The sequence below is a fragment of the Actinia tenebrosa genome, unplaced genomic scaffold (genome assembly GCF_029948245.1).
Source record: "Actinia tenebrosa isolate PJP-AT-01 unplaced genomic scaffold, QUT_ActTen_1.0 PGA_scaffold4__44_contigs__length_22323623, whole genome shotgun sequence".
Lineage (NCBI taxonomy): Eukaryota > Metazoa > Cnidaria > Anthozoa > Actiniaria > Actiniidae > Actinia > Actinia tenebrosa.
The window spans coordinates 12,779,836-12,796,683 of NW_028292581.1; the positions used below are offsets into that span (position 1 = coordinate 12,779,836).

General features: G+C 39.4%; 4 protein-coding genes across 5 annotated transcripts; 1 reads left to right on the plus strand and 3 right to left on the minus strand.

The window, feature by feature from the left end:
• Window positions 1–2,071: 2,071 nt before the first annotated feature.
• LOC148907115 (uncharacterized protein F54H12.2-like) lies at window positions 2,072–3,391 on the minus strand. The gene has a single exon (XM_089036798.1). It carries the CDS (start codon window positions 3,389–3,391, stop codon window positions 2,072–2,074), a length of 1,320 nt encoding a protein of 439 aa, XP_088892924.1.
• A 3,506-nt stretch (window positions 3,392–6,897) lies between these two features.
• On the minus strand, window positions 6,898–9,337 carry LOC116292058 (uncharacterized). Its single transcript, XM_089036922.1, has 2 exons — window positions 9,211–9,337; window positions 6,898–8,638 (listed from the first exon to the last, which is right to left on the minus strand). Exon 2 carries the CDS (start codon window positions 8,044–8,046, stop codon window positions 7,165–7,167), a length of 882 nt encoding a protein of 293 aa, XP_088893048.1. The 5' UTR covers window positions 8,047–8,638; window positions 9,211–9,337; the 3' UTR covers window positions 6,898–7,164.
• Window positions 9,167–15,350, plus strand: LOC116292056 (thioredoxin-interacting protein). The gene is made up of 5 exons (XM_031699295.2): window positions 9,167–9,451; window positions 12,038–12,261; window positions 13,114–13,321; window positions 13,545–13,609; window positions 13,806–15,350. The coding sequence occupies exons 1-5, from the start codon at window positions 9,226–9,228 to the stop codon at window positions 14,052–14,054; spliced, it is 972 nt and encodes a 323-aa protein (XP_031555155.1). The 5' UTR covers window positions 9,167–9,225; the 3' UTR covers window positions 14,055–15,350.
• Window positions 15,325–16,700, minus strand: LOC116292059 (uncharacterized). Of its 2 annotated transcripts, none has more exons than XM_031699298.2 (2): window positions 16,602–16,700; window positions 15,325–15,919 (listed from the first exon to the last, which is right to left on the minus strand). In XM_031699298.2, exon 2 carries the CDS (start codon window positions 15,902–15,904, stop codon window positions 15,368–15,370), a length of 537 nt encoding a protein of 178 aa, XP_031555158.1. In that variant the 5' UTR covers window positions 15,905–15,919; window positions 16,602–16,700; the 3' UTR covers window positions 15,325–15,367. The 2 variants fall into 2 exon arrangements, with proteins under 2 accessions (XP_031555158.1, XP_031555157.1); XM_031699297.2 differs by having other exon boundaries at window positions 16,508–16,677.
• Window positions 16,701–16,848: the final 148 nt, after the last annotated feature.

Here is a 16,848-nt window from a genome sequence, read left to right on the forward strand (position 1 = left end):
TGAAAAACAACGCCATGGTGGAGTTAATCACCCGCGGTTCACACCATCGACATATTAACACCATGACTCTTGTACAGAATCTTTTTCCCCCAGGAAAGTTTTCAAGAACCATAAGTCTTAACACCCATTACATTGTAGCCTTCAAAAATCCTCGGGATTCCCTGGGGGTCTCTACATTAGCAAAACAGGCTTTTCCTGGTGAAGTGTCTCGTGTGATGGAAGCTTATGAAGATGCGACCCAACAACCTTATGGTTATTTGCTGTTTGACCTTCATCCCACCACGACTAATCCATATCGACTAAGAACATCTATCTTCCCAGAAGAGCAGCAAGTGGTTTATGTGAAACGTATATAATCTGTTGTCATCACCTTGTTGAATCATTCGAGGATGTCTCGTCGTCTGAGTGAGAACGCAGACTTCCTTCGAGTATTGGCAAAGTCAAACCCAGAATTAAGACGTGCTATTCTCAAGTGCTGCAATAGTGAATTGATCAACGCTATCTGTGAAGTGACACTGAACGTGTTGAGAGGGGTGGTTCCCATTAACAAGCAACAGAAAAAGAAACTTAAGCGTTACAAGAGAGTACTGCGAGTTTTAGCGGATAAAACAGTTCCAGTCAAGAAGAAAAGAGAGCAACTGAATCAGACAGGGGGTAACTTTCTTCCATTCCTGATACCACCTGTGTTGTCTGTCCTAGCCAATCTGATTTCCAAGAAACTATGAAGCACAACAGGAAAATGTATTTGGTCCCCGAAGAGGTTATGACACTCATACGACAGCAAAACGACATCCAGACTTCACCATTGGTAAAATCCATGAGCTCTCTTAGTCAGCAGATGAGCAATACTCTTTCAGATCCCAATCAACCAACCGAAATAAAAATCAAGAACCATGAACAACTCCTTCAGCGCTACTTGAATTTACAAGAACAAAGAGAGAATTATATACCTACAGTGAAACTACAAACAGCTGAAGCATTACCTCCACCACAGGTAACCCAACCACTACCACAAGAACCCCAACAGCAACAACAACCTCAACCTATCTCAGAGTCTGAGATCTTAGACACCGTTCCAAAAACCTTTCGAAGTCAAGCTGAAAATTTATTACGTTGGATCAAAAAGACCCCCGAAGCGGTTCAGTGGGATGAAAAGGGTGAGGTTTCTCTGGAGGGTCAAACCCTCAAAGGGTCAAGCATATCAGATCTCATCAATGATACCATTAGAAAGCGAAAAGGATTCCAACCTCCAGGAAGAGACGCATTTACAGAAGTTTTGGCAAAACTCAATACCCCTGAAGATTTCATCAGGAACGACGACCGCAGGCGATTGATGGGTCTCTTCAAAGCTGGAGGAAGACTTCCCCCTACTACACCCACCCAAGCTGTAATGGAGAGAATGGACACTCTTCTACCTACACCACCCTCAACTCCTAGAAAGGAACCATTATCTCCTCTGACTAGTAAAAGAGGGCAAAGGCCCTCCACACGAGGAAGGAGAAATCTAGGATGGATACCTTATTGATAAACTTGTAAAGTTGAGTTTCAAACATAAATAAAGATATGATAAATTCATTTGTTGCAAGATTCTTTATTTCACACATTATCACACATACTTAGACATAAAACAATACACACTTTCATCATTTCTAAACTTGTCAGTACCAAACAATTTTACAATAGAATTCATAGTCACACCTCGTGCTCGATGCATTATATAAAAAATGCTATACTCTCCACATACAGTGGTATAGAAACTTTGCAATGTTTTCTGATTATGAATCCAGTTTTGACTATTTCTACTCAGAAAGTTTAAAAAATTGCTACTATAAAATTGAGGTGGTCGTCCATAACTATCGAAGAATTCTCCATGTTGTGGGGTGCTAAAATAAAAGGCCACCCAATGTTTTCCAGGCTTGTAATCAGGATCTGTGTTTGCGATAACACCACAGGGGTAGACTCCAACATCATGTGGTAAACGGTTTTCGGCAAACACACCAGCAAACTTCTTGCGCGTAACAGGGTCCTTCTCAATGATGTTTTCTATCTGCTTGGTGTTCATCCTGAAGAGTCAAAAGTCACGTGGACGTGCAAAATCGATCTCGACCGTGGATTCAAACTCTCCGTAAACAATGAGGTTAGCAGCGTTAGGTAAACCTGTGCTGAACTGAACCTCTAGAGATACGTTTCCTTTCTGTTTCTGATTCAAATGAGTGGATGAACTGCAGAGATCAGGGGTTAAATCAAAGACGAGAATGGCGTAGCCTTGGTTGTAATCCTCTCGTGCAATATCGATTCCAGAATCTGTAAACAGTCGACCAGTTCCGGAGAACAAAGTCTGGTAGGCTTCCATGAAATTCGTTTCACTGGCCCTTGCTAGTTTCAAGGTGATGGGTTTGAAAGGTCTCTGTTCCCCATCGATTGTAAGACTTATAGATGTTGCTCCATACAGTTTAAAATTGTAAGGGTTTTTGGTATAGCTTCCATTGAACGCGGTAGAGTCGACCATGGCTAGTACTACACGCTTAGGAACTTGCCCATTAAACAAATCTCCTTTATGAATGGAAGGATTTCCTGAAGGTATGGTATAGGTCTTGCAGTCAGTTCTCCTCATGGGATAGATTGCATTCACTCCCTTCTTCAGCTCGTTTAAGTGCTGCAATTGCAGCGTCGGGCTCACTTTCACTGCACGAACCTTTAAATTGGCGCTTTGGATGGCAATCTTGTAATTGGGATTTGTCTCTCCTGACATTAAGGCAAACGCTGCAGTATTCGGATTTAATTTAATGGTAACGTCTACATGATTTAACAAGAGACGATCACCAAACAGTATATCACAGTGCAGGGGTCCCCATAAATCGACGATATAGCTTTTCTTAGTAAACGAATAGCGAGTTTGCAGCCCTGTATTGCCTCCCGCACCGATGCAATCTGTCTCGTCCATGGACCCTGCCGTGTCTTTGTAGTAAAGCCCTGCTGTGAGATGGGACTTCTTAGCTGACAAGCCGTAGTTTAATATGGTCTCCAGCATGCTTTTGTAACTGTAGGTCCCAGTGGATTGTGTCACTTGAATTCCATTTAGAAATACATCCACTTGCTTGAATAAACTTTGCAGAAAATTATTGACAGGTGCTACTTTTTCATCAGTGGTTAGATCAGAACCATTAGCTTTAGTGATTTTCAGTTTGTTGAATAGCATACTCTTGGCTAAATCCAGATAATTCTCAGTTCCTGTAACTTGAAATTCAATGGGTGCCGAGGAAGAAATGGAGGAGATGGGCTGATATTCAATCCATTGACTACCGTCTATCACGACTTGAGTTGGAGGAGCTGTAAACAGATCTAGTTCACTTTTCATACACGGGATGGAATGAGGATGCACAAAAGCCATTCTAATCCTTGAAGATATCGTCGAGAGGAATCTTAGGTCTTTTCGCTTTGCTTGCTTGCGGTAAAGTGATCTTTTTCTGTGAAGGCTTTCTTTTTAAACTCTTTCGCGTTCTTAATCCTCCACTTCCGACTTGAGATGCGATATAGTCAAGGGCTTGTTGCTTCACAGTTTGCGCTGTCTGTTGTAACCTTGCTCGAGCAGAGTCTTTCAGGTTGTTTCCTGCCAAAACATCCTTAGCAACGTTCATTCCTGTATCGAGAGCTGCTTTCCCCAGAGATTTAGCTCCGCTTTGTAGAAAAGGCATGGCTTTCCTAGCTAAGGATTGAAAAAAGGATCCAAGGCCATAGCCTACTTGTCCATAACCTCTTTGAAAACGTCCACCGTGAAACACCATCATGTGCCCAGCTCCACTTTGTTTCGTCATCTTATCGAAAGTAAGGGGATTGACGAAGTCTGAAATGTAACGTTATCACTACGCGTCCACGTTCAAATGGTACTTTATTCCCCGAGTCGTCGGTTATAAAAACTTCCAAAGTTTCAAACTCGCGTGTAGTCAGTGGCATGTACTGAGGGTGTTCATAGTCCTTCGTAATTATTTCCCCATCTTTGCCGCTTGCTGGGACGGTGCGTAGTAGAGGAGCTCTCACATCACCCACAATTTGCATATCCAATACATTGAGGTAGACATAGAGTGATTGGAGGCCAATATTCAGATCGGACACGAAAGACGCTTCGGTCGTCTTGTCAAGGATAATGTCACTACCAAATCCTAAAATCACCCCAAGGTCGTTCTCAAAACTCAGTTTCTTTCCAACACCTAGCTCCACTGTGACTTTCTGCGATCGATTATCTAACTTGAGGGAAATGCCTGTTACTCCATCGTCTGTGATTGCTTTATTTATGCTACTAATGACATCCGTCACACTCGTGTAGTAGCCTATTGGAATTATCCCCACATTCCAAAACCCCATACCACCGTTGTAATAAAACTTCTGGTTCTCCTTTCTAATGTTAAACCATGTGTGGGGAAAAGTAATGGATGCCAAACCCACCTCCCAAGCCCCTATCAAATCCATACGCTCGGGCAGTTTGACTTTGTACTCGGCCAGAGTGTCGTTTGGATATACATCCATAGAACTATTACTCGGGAGAGTAATGTAAAACTGACTGCTCGTCATGGTGGTTAGGGAAAAATGAGCACAAAACAGTCGTTTAATAAACTTTATTCAAAATCGCTACTAGAAACCCAGCTTTTATATTTTTCTGGGTATCCTAACCATTTTACAAAATACTCTGTAAGTTTGCCACGTTTTCTCTTCTTCAAGATCTTTTCCATCTTATACACTTCTTCATCACCTCTAGTCTGCACTCTTTGTAGTTCTTGTTCGTAAAAGGTCCCCTCCAACTCATCTCCATCAAACTCTTTGACTTTATAGACAGGTGGATTTCGAGGAATTCGTTTAGAAATAGCAAAAAATTTCCTCGCTCCAGTTAGGTAAATATCCTTTTTCAAACAGTTTCTTGGACCTAGAAATGCGTACTTGGTCTCCCATCTTGAATTTATACGGGGGTCTCCTCATCAAGGTGTTTCCATAAAGACTTTTCCACACCTCATTTTCATTGCTCTTATTTACTGTTGATGGGCTTCTCATGATACTTCTATGGTATGAATTATTATACGCCCTTACGATTTCGGGTAAAACGCCTAAGTATTTCAAAGTCCCTTTCCATGTAAAGTACCGGTACATGCGCTGTTTCAGAGTTCTGTTAAAACGTTCGATGACACTCGCTTTTGTTTCGTTGAAAGTGTGATAAAATCCAATGTTCTTTTCTTTCAAAAAGTCCTGGAAATTCTTATTTATAAATTCACTTCCACGGTCAGAGTGAATCTTTTGGGGTTTGCGGTTGGACTCATCTAACACTTGCTTAAACGCCTTTACTAAAGTTGGACCAGATTTGTCTTTGATTGGAACCACCCAAGCATATTTTGATAAGACGTCGATACAAGTGAGCATGTATCTATGATAACTATTGTATTTCTTTAGGGATTGCATGTCAATCAAGTCTATTTCCCACACATCATCAATTGATCCAACAATAACACGATTTCTACGAAAATGCTTTTGAACCGGCCGGTGAAGGGAATACACTCGCTGTCCTTTTAACCATTCCTGAACTTGTTTCTTAGTGATCTTCTTGTTCTTCTTTTTCGCAGCATGGAATAAAGTGTCTACGCTCCCGAGATTTCCTCCTTGATTCAGGTTGTAATACAACTTTTCCAACAGCTCGTTGCTTTCCATCAATCTGAGAGTTTTGGATCACAACCTTTCCTCCATAGCAGGCAAGAACACAACGAACTTTTCGGAAAATATCGCGAAGACTTAAATTGGGAATGGAATTCAAGCATCCACAGCCCATGTCTTTACCCCTTGAAAACAAATGAAAACTGAATCTCGATATGTAAGACTTTCACATTTATTCAATTTGAAATGGCGATTACAAACTCATTAAATATTTCCGTCGATAATTCCCAACTATTCTGTTTGACATCACACATGTCGCTTACAAAGTTCGCTATCGGTCTGTTATATCTATCGGGAAATGACATATCACTTGCTATCATCATTGCTACACTAGAGTTCATGCTTGGTAGGTTGGAAACAAAGGCATCCCATTCTGAGGACATAGGCACATCTACCAGTTTGACGAGATCTGCACACACATCTTGCATCATGTTTAAATCGATCACATTTTTAACATCGTCAAAGTAAAAAGTCCACAAATCGTGATCACTGGTCATCAAACAGGCATGGTCGCGCTGACTTGGCCAATCGTTTTCGCATCCTTCACACTCTTTTGTCAGCTTCTTCATCATTTCTCTCCGGCAGAGTTCGACATAAAAAAACTCAAGGACGTGTCGAATCTTGGCTCTGGCATTCATCTCCACTTCATCACTGACAATCATAACCACTGCATTGTCGACACAAGAGATACTTTGAGCTATCGTACTGGACATCTTGATGTCGATATTCACCATCAACTTGCTCGTGAATATTCCAAAGTGGACAGCGATAAGAATCCTGCACCCAGCAAAAGATCAGAGGAATAATCGTAAGCAGCATGAGCAGCCACCACATGAGAAATGATTGTTGTAGTCGAGTGCTGGGGTTCTTATATATTTCTAAACAATTGCTGATGTCATCGGAGAACGCCATTTAATATATGCCTATGATCTTGACGGTGCCTTTGACTTTCTTCTGTAGATCAGGACGTGAGGAGATTGGGTTGCTCCGCAACCATGATTCGAGTCCAATTTTTGTGGTATAGGATAATCTAAATGGTGACATGTTCGCCATAATTTTATCATTTACTACTTTAAGGATCACATTCTTTAGGACCAAGTCAAAATTGATTTCTATCTTTTCATCTTCCGTTAGCATCAGACACTCGCTGTTACTAGTTTTATCTTTACAGCCACAACACTGATTTTCATCAATTTGGTGGAGCTGTTTACACACTTCAGATGCGTAAGTCAAAATAAGTTGCTTTTCGGCAAGTGTGAAGGGGTCCATGATTTTGAGCAAATGATCGAGAGCTTGAATGGATCACGCTCTTTATATCTAATACCGCTCATAATTTAGCGCGCGCAGTGTTTTGGGGAGTGTGGAACTCTTTTCAATAGTTGATTAATGAAGAAACACTTTTGTTTGAGATTTCAAAGAATTTTATTACAATATATGACTATTAGAGTACACGGCATGATAGTTAATAGTTTAATTGTTCAAAGTTCTCAAATTCTCTGAATGCCATGCAATGGGTTGGGCATTTTTATCCGTACACTTTTTGTGGAGAAACAATGCCTTGCGGATGTCTTTTTCGGGACTAGTGAAAGTTTCTCCAGTCTTGAGAATCCTGTATTGGTAGCTGGGGCTTGAAAACATGGAAAAATTGCATACCCTGAGAAACAGTTTTCTCACAGTACGCCCACCATCAATCTCGGGGATGTAGCAGCATCTTGATTTGGAGTATTGGAAGAATACATCCCACGATATGATAATGGGATGGTTGTCAAACAAAGGATTGATGGTCTGGGATGCCAAGTCACTAGCCAGCTCTTGGAGGTAGATTTTCTTGTCAGATACTGAGAAGGCATGACTCTTAACGTGGTTTATTTCCTGCATCAGTTTTATCATTTTTCCACTGTCGTTATTATCGTAAAGTTCGTGGAGGTAGTTTCTCAGGAAAGGTTTTAAGTACTCGAGGTTTTCTGAACCATGTTCATACTTCATGAAAGAGTCGAAAGCTTGCAGTAGTGTCAGTAAGGGAAGTTCTCTTTGCATACGAAACCAGACTTTCTGAAAGGTCTTTTGCCAGGAGGACTCGTCTGCTTCCCAATGGATTAGTTCATCAAGAGTGACCTTTCTTCCCTTGGTTCTTTCAATCTCGTCAATCCTTTCTTTGTTGGCAATGTCTTCACAGCATCTATAGAATAAAAATCTGAAAAATGTCTGAAGCTCCCTGATCCTCCCTGCTTCATCCTGGTGTTTCTCAAGTTTTATGTTTTCCATTTGTTTCACGAGATTTGCTATTGCTTTTTGTCCTGTTCTGCGTTTGAACAGCACAGGGTTAAGAATACGGCCACTTCTCAACTTCATGGCTTAAACTTCGTTTCGTCGTTACTGTCCTAAGGAGCTTAGTAGGATTGATGAGACTTCAAACTCGCAATCCCTTTTCATAGACTATATCTTATGACGTACCGGTTTTGGGCATGTCATACACAATAGTAGAAACCCTAGCCAATCGCTGGAATGAACGAGCAGTAGAGTGGGGTTTGGGGTCGAGCACCGCATGGCACCGGCACCGCATGTTGGTGAACTCTCATTTCCCTACTACTCAAAGAGTCACTGAAAAGAATAATAATATTCCAAGCCACTTATTCTGATTGGTCCTTCTACAAATAACGTGCTTTCGTTTTGCTACTTTTCCAAATAGATGAAAAAACCAAGATAAAAACCAAATATCACTGTGGAAATGTTTCACTGATTTTGATATATGTATTAAACACCTCAAACAACTCGTCACAAACAGCTAATTAAATGTCGAGACATAACAGTCCAATAGCAAAACTTGTAAGGATGAGTATGACGTCATCTTAACAAACCAATCACCGTTTGCGATGGTTCAGCCAACATCAGGGTCTTCTCCCAGACGACCGCCGGCCATGATTTGGAGTCGGCCGAGGGGAACCTGGGGACGAGGGTGGGACTATTGAGACATGATGGATTGCCGAGGGGGCAACTATTTGAACATTTATAGATTACACAGCTGTCATGGTGTCTTTTCATATACAACACGCTGCTTTTCAATAAGAAGCACATACAGAAAGCAATTGAATATGCTGCACCAAGACTTCAAATTATTTGAAAACGTGACCCCGCTACTGTATGCTTTAGAGTGCATTCAGTCAAACTGTTGAATAGTTCGATAAATGTATCTAACTTAGATAATTATTTAGTTGACGTCACCTAAAACAGTAAAAGCGCGCCAAATAACGGTCATGCTAATCCGAGGATTGTTTTACCAGAGAATGAGTGAATAGACATTCATTTGTATCATAGTTTCTCCCCCTGATCTCAGTAGCTGTTTACTCGTAGTTTCAAATTTAGGTGACGTCAACTAAAATAGTAAATAACTTATCTAATTTAGTTGACGTCAGCTATTCAACACTGACTGAATGCACTCTATATGCCCGGCAGTTATGTTTATTAATATTTATAACGCTTTGTTTGCTACGTCGTCGATTTCAGCGGTAAACTCACGGTGGATAAAAGAGCATGGCTCCATACGATCAGTTTGCGATCGTTCTCGATGATGAAGACACGTTTTATCATCCAGGAGATGAGGTTAAAGGGAGGATATTTCTAAAATTGAGTAAATCTATGATGATTGTGCGCATTGTTGTTGGTTTTCATGGCGAGGGACGTGTAAAGTATAATGATGAGTACTTCATCCAGCCATACTTCCATGACCACGCTGTCGTCTACGATTGCAACAATGAAAGTAAGACTCGATTCTTCACACGCACGAATTTCCTTAAAGTCATTAAATTGCATTTAGTTATTACACTGCTGAATACTAAGATAACTTACATCAGTTCAGTTAAATAACTTATTAGATAACTATTTAGTTGACCTAACAGGTATCAAGTATAGCAGTCAAAAATTAACGCTAGGCGTCCGTAATTTAAAAAATCATGCCAATATACTAAAGACGAAATTGGGAGCAATCAGAAAAAATATCAAGAAGCAAACCAAGAAGACAAGCTCAACAAGCTCAAAGTAAAATAAATTAAACCATTGACCTTCGCACTTCGTAACAACTACATGTTCTACACCATTCCAGAAGATGATGGTGAAACTGCACATTTCCCAAATAAATGAGGTCATTAAAAAGATTGCATTGGATTCCTATAAAATAGAGAGTGATATATAGCTCATAGAGTAGGAAAGAAATATGGCTCGACCGCGACCTACCGTAGCTAAATTCTTTCGTTAGCAAGATCCAGAGCAGACACGTACTTCCGCATAACTTAATAAGTAAGAGTTAATTACCGAGAACAGAGGCAATAAGCCAAGTACATGTATAGGCTTATTGCCGACGTTCGAGGTAATTAAGTATTTTATTTCTCAATTGAGAAGGTTTTCTATCAAATGTTGCTCATTATGAATGCGAACGGTCTATATATAGTTATTAACCGGGTTTATAACTATATATTGACCTCGCATTTATAATGAGGGTTATAAAAATAATAAAGTTTTGTGAATAACAAAGAAAACCGTGTCAATTGAGAAATAACTATATATAGACTTTCGCATTCATAATGAGCAACATTTGATAGAAAAACTTCTCAATTTAGAAATAAAATACTTAATTACCTCGAACGTCGGCAATAAGCCTATACATGTATTTGGCTTATTGCCTCTGTTCTCGGTAATTAACTCTTACTTATTAACCGGGTTAATAACTATAGATTTACCTTGCATTTATAATGAGGGTTATAACAAAAATAAAGCCTTGTGAATAACAAAGAAAACCGTGTCAATTGAGAAATAAATACGAATAATATAGTCGTTAACTGAGTTAAGTGACCTATACATAGTAGAAGATAGTAGTTATCTGTTATTTTTCTTTTTTCTTTTTTCAATATTTCAATATTCTTCGGGATCTTTTTTTTAAAACATTCTAATAGCTACCATATACTTCAATAAAGTTAGTCACCTGAAAAGCTATAAAGCTGAGGCCGACAAGAATTATGGGTAGATACATTTTACATGTTTCAACCGCTTGATAACTGTTGATGGACTTGAGATCTTTTACCAGTTATAGTCTCGCCTCTTCTGAACGTCCTCAAACTGCAGTTTATCAAAAAAAAGCTTTATTTGTTTGAAATAAATTGTTTCCCATGATCTTCAGTGATCTCAGCTTTCTAGGTTTTTGGTGACTAACTTTATTGAAATAGGCATATGTTTATTGATGGGTTGCAAGCATTCCCAAGAGAGTTGAAAGACAAAACCATATCCGCCATTATGGTACCGTTAACAATGGATGCTAATGAGAAATCTTTTGTTAAATGGTACCAACATGGCCGCGATGACGTATTAACGTGCAAACGAAGAATACAACGTATGTATTACTTGTGACAATCACATCCCTGACATACAGTGTTCAGTGATTTTTTCTTCATTTGATGGCTTTACACAGGCCGCCGAGAACAAACTCACTGAAGTCCAAACAAGCTCGGCCTGAGACAAGATACAAATAACATATTACAGTTTAAAGTGCCTATCACCCTTCTGACAATATTCTCAGTATTGATTCTACATGGGGTAAGATGTTGAATAACCCGAAAAAAATTCATAGTTTGAGTGCGGCTTCTTGAAGTTATAAAGGTTTTTCCATGTCATATGCTAATGCTGTGACGTATGAGGAGGCATTTATGGTTATTTGTTGTTCCTTGTAATTCGAAACACCGGCTTCTATGTGAAAACTAACAATATAATTTATCTGTGCCAGTAATGTTTTGTATATTAAATGATGACTCTTCATGCGTCACAACATTAGCATATGGCATGGAAAAACCTTTTAAGCTTCAAGAAGCTGCACTTAAACTATGCAATTTTGTAGTGCTGTTCAACATCTTACCCCATGTAGAATCAATACTGAGAATATTGTCAGAAGGGTGATAGGCACTTCAAAGTATAAAGATAAATAAATAAATAAAATAAATAAATAAATAATAAATAAAAAAATTAAAATCAATCCAAATCCAAATCAAAATCCCTATCATGCAAATAGATTGTGGTTACATCTTGATTATATCCCTCCAAATATGACTTTGAGTGCTATCCAGCGTACTAACATTTCCACATACTTTATCCGTTCGTCCGTCCGTCCGTCCGTCCGTCCATCTGTCCGTCCGTCCGTCCGTCCTTTCTGTGCTTCCCTCCTAACTTTCAAACTGTTAAAGAAATTTTAATTTGTTTTAACAGAAAGTCCTTTGAAAATAAATGGTCCTTTTGAGGATTCATTTTGATGAGAAAAATTTATTGAATAATTTATTGTTATGATGTTATTTCCCCATATCAGATGTTCACCATCAACTGCAAGGCTCTTTCCCTCCAGGTGATTTCTGGTTCCCATTTGCCTTCAGATTGCCGCCTGTTAAGATACAGTCATCATACCTTGACCTCACTGGAGCCGTGTGCTATTGGCTTGACGCAGTAATTGAAAGATCTATATGGCCTAATGAAGAGACTACTATTCCAATCTTTGTGTTGGAGCTAGTGGATGTCAACAGTCCAGAAGTGCAGGTAAAAATATAGGATACGCGATATATTTTTTAAGATGACTGTTCTTGTTCATATAACATGTGCAAAGGAAATATCAGATGCCACATCATAAGAATACGCTTTGTTTTATTGTTTTTGTGCCGGCAGAAAGCGTAGCCTATTCGCTAGACAAAAACGACCAAATCGTAACCCTTTCCCAGACAAAAATGATACCCTATACCAGACAAAATGTCAAAAAATGATACCCTACCCCAGACCCAAAAGCCGAAAAACCATACCCTATAGGGCGGCACATACATGTAAAGCAAATATAGGGGAGTACCCTCCCCCCCTCCCCCCCCCCCCCCTCCCCCCCCCACCGGCACAGAGGCTTGTTTCCGATCTGGCCCCCAATTCCTGATCAAATTGAAATTGGAAGTTGATTTTTGTGAAGTGAAAACCTGAAAACCCTTCAAAGTACAAAAGCGAAACCAACAAACAATTCTGCTCACATATGATACCAAGGTCCAAGTCGCATTGGTCACGTGACTCTTGCCACATATTTCCATATTTCATTTAGCAGGGTGAATACCAACTTTGTATAAAGAGCACTATAATAGTCAGTGATGATAAAACGGTAAATTATACACAGTGAAAATATGAACAAAAAACATACTGACTTTTCGGTGGGAAGCGAGTCCTTCGTCGGAGTAAAAGAGAAATAGGTGGTAGAAAGGAGTGTTTATATGATAGAATAAAACAAAAGAAACCAATGAGAACAAGTTACCTTTTCATCATTACTGTTTCATTAGAAACACCGACGCAGCTCACACTAGTTTTTAGCTAGTTATCTCTTCTTTTTATAATAGTTTAATTAAGAATTATTATTTACAGCGACCACGAATCAAGCAGAAAGAAATGCCTATTTCCTGTTGTTTTGTGAAAGGCGGAAAGGTCAACATATCTGGTAAAATTAACAAGGGAGGTTACTATCCTGGTGACGTCATTGAGTGTAAATTCTTCATTGAAAATGAGTCCAACAGGGAAGTGACTTACACTGAGGCCATCTTCAAGCAAAAGGTCACACAACAATATCCAAGACGTAAGAAATATAATTTTTTAACTTTTTTTTTTTAGTTCGCACTTTTATGATTTGATTCGATTTGATTTTTTTTTTTTTTTTTAAGGAGTTTCTTAGGAATCTTTCTCTGTCATTCTCTGGGCCTTCTCGATACTTCCTTGTGTAGGGTAACTGAGTTGGCTAGATCTATATATATATTTTTTATGCTTCAGTTGTTTCTTCATAATTGAATTCGTTTTTATAGGGATATTTTTTGTAAAACATGAAACAGCCATGGAAATTGCTTCTTCTAGAGGGATTGGAAAAAAGGTAAATGTTTCTCAGAATAACCGTATGAAGCTAATCGAGCTGAGCAACAAAACTATTTATTAAATTACATTTATGTATATAGATGATGGCGAAAGGAAAAAACTACATTCAACAATAAATTTCACATTAGAGAAAAGATAAATGAAATACAAAGAAAAAAGGACGCCTAATTAATGTTTTCTATTTGTGCCCGTAGATGATCGCTCATGTGAAGGGAGAATGTGTATATGCCGCGAATATTGAAATCCCAATCAAGATCGGCTTCATTTCTTCAGCCTCAATCGGATCTATTTTGAGCCGGGAGGTGATTCTTGCCTTTGCACTGCTTGTTAACAGTCAGATGAAACAAGAGAGACAGAGCGCCAGAGAAGGGCAGGAGATGGGGGCTGGTAATCATGTACATCATGATGACCAGCAAATGCTGTTAACACCAGGTCATGTCTAGTTGGTCCACAGGCCCTTTGCAGTTAACGATCACGTGTCCTTTACTGGAAAGCAAAATATTTTGTTTTAATTTTGAATGGTAATTCTTTTTAGCTACTTGTAAAGAACTGAATGAAACGATGTATAACCAGTGTTACGAAATGCAGTTTTATTACGATGTCTCAAAACAGGTAGAAAGATTGTTTGCTCACCAGTATTTCACCCATGGGAATCAAAATGTTCATTCATTTGCTCTCAGTGAATTAATCAGCACGTGATTACTGAGCCGCAAAGGGCCTATCTTCCTATAAAAAATAGACGTAATCTGCTGTTTTTCCATTTCATACCACGTGTCCTAGCTTCCTAGTATAGTTTCTTTGTTTCATGGTTACGCATCAAGAAGACACATGGAGAATAACACGTGGTCTGAAATGGGAAAGTCTAATCTGATTTACATGAGAAAGAATTCCCTTTCCCAAGGAAAAATCGGCTCTATTGTTGTGCCTCGTTCTTCATGACTGCCATCAAGTGATGGTGCAAAGCCTATGTATGTATAGTTGATAACCAGCTTGGAAAAGCGTAAAAACTTATTATTAATATAGTACTATTTAACATAGTAAAAACTAAAAATATATAACTATGCGACGTTTCGACTTAACCTAAGTCATTATCAAGCGAAGAAAAATAAACTAGTAATGTTATATATAACAAAACCCTAGAGGCCCCCCCCAAAATCATCATTCTGCTTCTGAACTAAGAGAAGCTTCAAAGAATCCCTTCACAAACATAAATTCGAAGCTTTTGTATGTGAGTAAGATCTTGCCCGAAAATGCCTCGTTTTCGAATGTGAACAAACATAGATCACATGTAACCTGAGCATCAGGCCTTGGCGGGGTAATTGGGGAGGGGTTTGGGACCTTGGCCTCTACCCAAGAGAGCGTGATACTCGGTTTAGATCATATGAGCATCACCTGGAAAAAAATGTCGGCAATTGAAGCGAAATTACATTTAAACAAATCACTAGCCAATCGAAGTTCTAGAAAACATCACATTAACATTCCCGTGCGTCTTTCCGTTTGTTGTTTTGAGTCTCGTTTTTAGTGATCAAAACAACAAACGCAGCGCTTTAGTTGACGCACGGGAGTAGGGTAAGGAGAAATTTAAACTGCCTCTGATTACTAAAAATAGCCCAACCGGGAATTTACATGGCGCGCGCCACAATAAGAAGTTTCCCTCTCTTATTTATGCTCTCTTGATTATATACATATAAGACAAACAAACAGAGTCGTGTATATTGAAACCATCTATATTTATTTGATGTTATTAGCGTAATTCTTATCTCAAGGTCATAAGGCTACAAGTGAATCCACACTTCTTGGCAATGAACCACATAGCTTTTATCACTTCCCAAGCGGTGTTAAAGCTCGTAAACGATCCTTTGATTACCTTGAAGACTTTGAAATATACATCACAGCCGAGATCACAGATGGACGGGATATTCTTGTCCGGCTTGAGGTAGCACGGTGCGTGAGATTCAAAACCTTTCTTCCTGATCTCCTTGCACGTCGCTTTGGTAGTTTGTCGAAGGACAGGCACAAGAGCTTCTTGGAGACACTTTCGCACACCGCTAACCCATTTCCACTCTTCTGGAGAGAACAGACTCTTCCTTGTGTCGTACAACTTGCAGAACTTGTCCGCGTAAGCCAAGGCGTAAGGATAACCCGAGGCTTCACATGGATACTTCTTGTCCAAGCAGTCACGATACCAATCGCAAGATGATCCCGATGGTTTGAAGCACTGTGGCGGTAGCTGAGATGTGGTTCTTGAAGGCCCAAAGAACAAAACGAGTAAAATGTAGAATACTCGGTGCATAGTGGTAGAAATGATCTAGGAACGAATTGTTGTCACGATGTTGTTATGACGAACTTTAATTCAATACTGACTTTGAAAGACATGAGTGGGAGTCGACGGGACACCGATTTGTCGTTGGGGAACTGGGATGACAGGAATCGATTACAATAAAGAGGTTTTGCACCATCGGGTGACGATAGCCATGTTAGATGGCAGGAACAATAAAATCGTTTTACATAAGAAAAAATTCAATTCCCAAGCGCAAAGGGATTTTATTGTTCTGCCCTCTAACCACAGGCAGTCCAAGCTGGATTATGGCTCAGGCACGTGATGGTGCAAAACCTCTATTGCGATGGTACGCGAGCTAAACACCCGCCAAACTATATGTACCGTATTTTCTCTATTAAACCCCTTGGAGGCTTATTCTTGTTAGTGGAATTTAGACTGGGGGCTTATTGATTTGAAAAATATTTTAATAAAGGACAAGGTAAGACCTAAAAAGGAGACAATGTGATGCCTTTTTACTTAACAGTCACCCCCTTAAAAATCGTTCTGGAACTGCCACTGTATATAGTAAAACAAAATTCGAATGCATGAGAATGAAATAAGAGACATTCTGATTACCTTGTTGCTGGGTGCTTCGCTGACTAGAATGTCTTTTGTTTAGGCTTTCTCGCGGTTTTGATATTCTGTTCAGACGGTCTAGTCAGATACTCACCGTATGTTCTAGCCGCTTATTATTAGCAACTCAGTTGACGAGCTTCGTAGATCATATCATGTAGTACACAAAGCCTTCGTTCCTAACCTCATTTAGACCATTTTCAGATGCGCGGTTTAATACATCTGTGTTTATTCAGGCTCGAATATTTTTGTTTCTTTCTTTTGAAAATTTACAATGGACAGTGGTTCTTAAACAACATTCATTGGTTAACTCTAGCCTGATTAAATAAACACTTTGTCTTTTT

Bases quoted from the DNA above. Each gene is read 5' to 3' on its own strand.
- LOC148907115 (XM_089036798.1), bottom strand. From the start codon at position 3,391: ATGGCTTTTGTGCATCCTCATTCCATCCCGTGTATGAAAAGTGAACTA.
- LOC116292058 (XM_089036922.1), bottom strand. From the start codon at position 8,046: ATGAAGTTGAGAAGTGGCCGTATTCTTAACCCTGTGCTGTTCAAACGC.
- LOC116292056 (XM_031699295.2), top strand. From the start codon at position 9,226: ATGGCTCCATACGATCAGTTTGCGATCGTTCTCGATGATGAAGACACG. The intron at 9,452-12,037 runs GTAAGACTCGAT...TCCCCATATCAG, and splicing joins CTACGATTGCAACAATGAAA to ATGTTCACCATCAACTGCAA. The intron at 12,262-13,113 runs GTAAAAATATAG...TATTATTTACAG, and splicing joins TCAACAGTCCAGAAGTGCAG to CGACCACGAATCAAGCAGAA.
- LOC116292059 (XM_031699298.2), bottom strand. From the start codon at position 15,904: ATGCACCGAGTATTCTACATTTTACTCGTTTTGTTCTTTGGGCCTTCA.